This window comes from Astyanax mexicanus, chromosome 6, assembly GCF_023375975.1.
Source record: "Astyanax mexicanus isolate ESR-SI-001 chromosome 6, AstMex3_surface, whole genome shotgun sequence".
NCBI classification, from domain to species: domain Eukaryota; kingdom Metazoa; phylum Chordata; class Actinopteri; order Characiformes; family Acestrorhamphidae; genus Astyanax; species Astyanax mexicanus.
Window position 1 is genome coordinate 57,309,784 of NC_064413.1, and position 2,128 is coordinate 57,311,911.

General features: G+C 40.2%; 1 protein-coding gene across 1 annotated transcript; it reads left to right on the forward strand.

The window, feature by feature from the left end:
- The first annotated feature begins 367 nt into the window (after positions 1-367).
- On the forward strand, positions 368-1,705 carry LOC125802544 (interferon-induced protein 44-like). Its single transcript, XM_049480933.1, has 4 exons — positions 368-382; positions 993-1,164; positions 1,290-1,390; positions 1,524-1,705. The coding sequence occupies exons 1-4, from the start codon at positions 368-370 to the stop codon at positions 1,692-1,694; spliced, it is 459 nt and encodes a 152-aa protein (XP_049336890.1). The 3' UTR covers positions 1,695-1,705.
- Positions 1,706-2,128: the final 423 nt, after the last annotated feature.

Below are 2,128 nucleotides of genomic sequence, written 5' to 3' on the forward strand. Positions count from 1 at the left end.
TTTTCGAGCTGCTGCGGATGAATCATTGCCTGAGCAGCTAGCGCGCTCGGAGGAAAGCACAGCGGCTAGGTTCCGATTCATCCGCTCACAGACGCCTCGTGCCGCCCAGCGCCACCTTAAGTGTGATGGGGAGAGAGCGCCATCTACCCACCCCAGAGGGAGCAGAGCCAATTTTGCTCCCTCTAAACACCGGCAGCTTGATGGTAAAGCTGCATGAGCAGAGTTCTAACCTGTGACCTCCCGCTTATAGTGGCAGCGCTTTAGACCGCTGAACCACTCGGCGCCAGCCTACATACTCAAAACATACTGTGCTTTATCTGCTGACTGTGTTTTTACCTTGTTAATTAAACTCAACGCTGAAGCCAAAATGCTCCCAAACAGCGTATTTATAAGCTGACAGTGCCTCTTTAAATTTCCTTTTCTCCGTTTTGCGTTCACTGGCCCTGATCACGCAGATGAGAAAGTTTTGTTTAATTATCCCTAAAATCTTCAGCATCTGCCTTCAAGCTGATTTGCTCCTGGGAAATTCAGAAAAAAATCTGATTGGTTGTTTTATGGTTGTGGCGAGACACGCTGAGAGAAATACATAAAAAAATAAAAAGAAGTCTCCCCCTAGTCCTAAACAGTCCTGACTGTCACCCAGTAGACAGAATACACAGAACGTATCCAATCAATAACCACAAATAAAACATTAAAGTTTTGTCACCAGAACCAGCCAGAGACAGCTGATTAAACTCAAACTTTTATTTTCTTAACAGGCAAATTCAAATTAAAGAGGGTGGGGTTTTGGGGTGGATTTGGAGGAGCAGGACGGGGGAAGGAGGAAAACACGTGTCCTCACACTGCTTCATCAGCAGCACGTGCTCAGCAGCCCCTCCCTCCTGGCCATTTTTTAAAATATATACACACATACATATGCACACACACAGTGTATCTGCTATAGAGTCTTTGACCAGTGACTCTTTATTCTGCATTTGTCATATTGTCTACAGTTCATTCCAAACAGCCCAATAAAAGAAAATAGCCCTGATTATCATGAAAATCCCAGCCTGAGTGACAGGATGCACTGCGTGGTGTATGTTATACCAGCAGACACGATTTCCAGGATGGGAGATAAAGTCTTCCAAAAACTGAAGAAAGTAAGAGATGCAGCATTTAAAATGGGTGAGTCAGAATTAGTAGAGTGAATCTTTATGTTTGTTTCCTGTATTATTATGTGTAAACTGAATAGTTTGAGACAGGCTGTGCTGAGTAATTATTTATTTGTATCTTTACTGTCTCAGATTCAGATCTCAATCATGTGATTTTAATGACAAAAGTGGACCAGATCTGCCCACTGACACTTAAAGATCCGAAATACGTCTACAACAGCAAGAAGATCAAGGATAAAGTGAGTCATTTAGACACTGTGGACTTAAATATACACAAATATTTGAAGATACCTAAATATGTAGAGGTTTATTACTCAATTACTGAGTTTTAATGGGAAAATAATGTTGGTGTGTGTGTGTGTGTGTGTACAGATGCTTGAATGCCATCATGCACTGGGTGTCAAGATGAACTGTATCTTCCCCGTGCAGAACTATCATGAGGAAACTGAAATCAACGAGGACGTAAACTGCCTGATGCTGCACGCCTTAACACGAATTGTACAGTGGGCTGACGACTATGTAGACAAATGTTCCAACAATTAATGTAATTAGTAATGTTTAACATGATTTAAAAATGCACACGATGTACACAGTGCAACACGATAAAACACAGTGGGAATGTGCACATACAGTACTGTGTAACTTAGTACTGTTGAAATTTATCATTCATCACCCAAAAATACAGATCCCAAGAGTACAAAAACTGATTATTAAAACCTTTGGTAATTCAGTATGGGGGATGTACCTCTATTTCTGCTTAGAAAGCACTGAAAGCTTCAAACAACTGAAAAACATTACCAAGTTACATTTTTCTACAGGGTTCAAATCTCTAACCAATCTAAAACCAACAGTAAAAACATAAGTTTGTCTGTTGAAGTGTTTACTGATATACTCAAACAACATGATCAATAATAAAATATATATTGTGAATATTTATCTTTGGGAAATGAACAGATTTACAGGGTTTTGGTGATAAT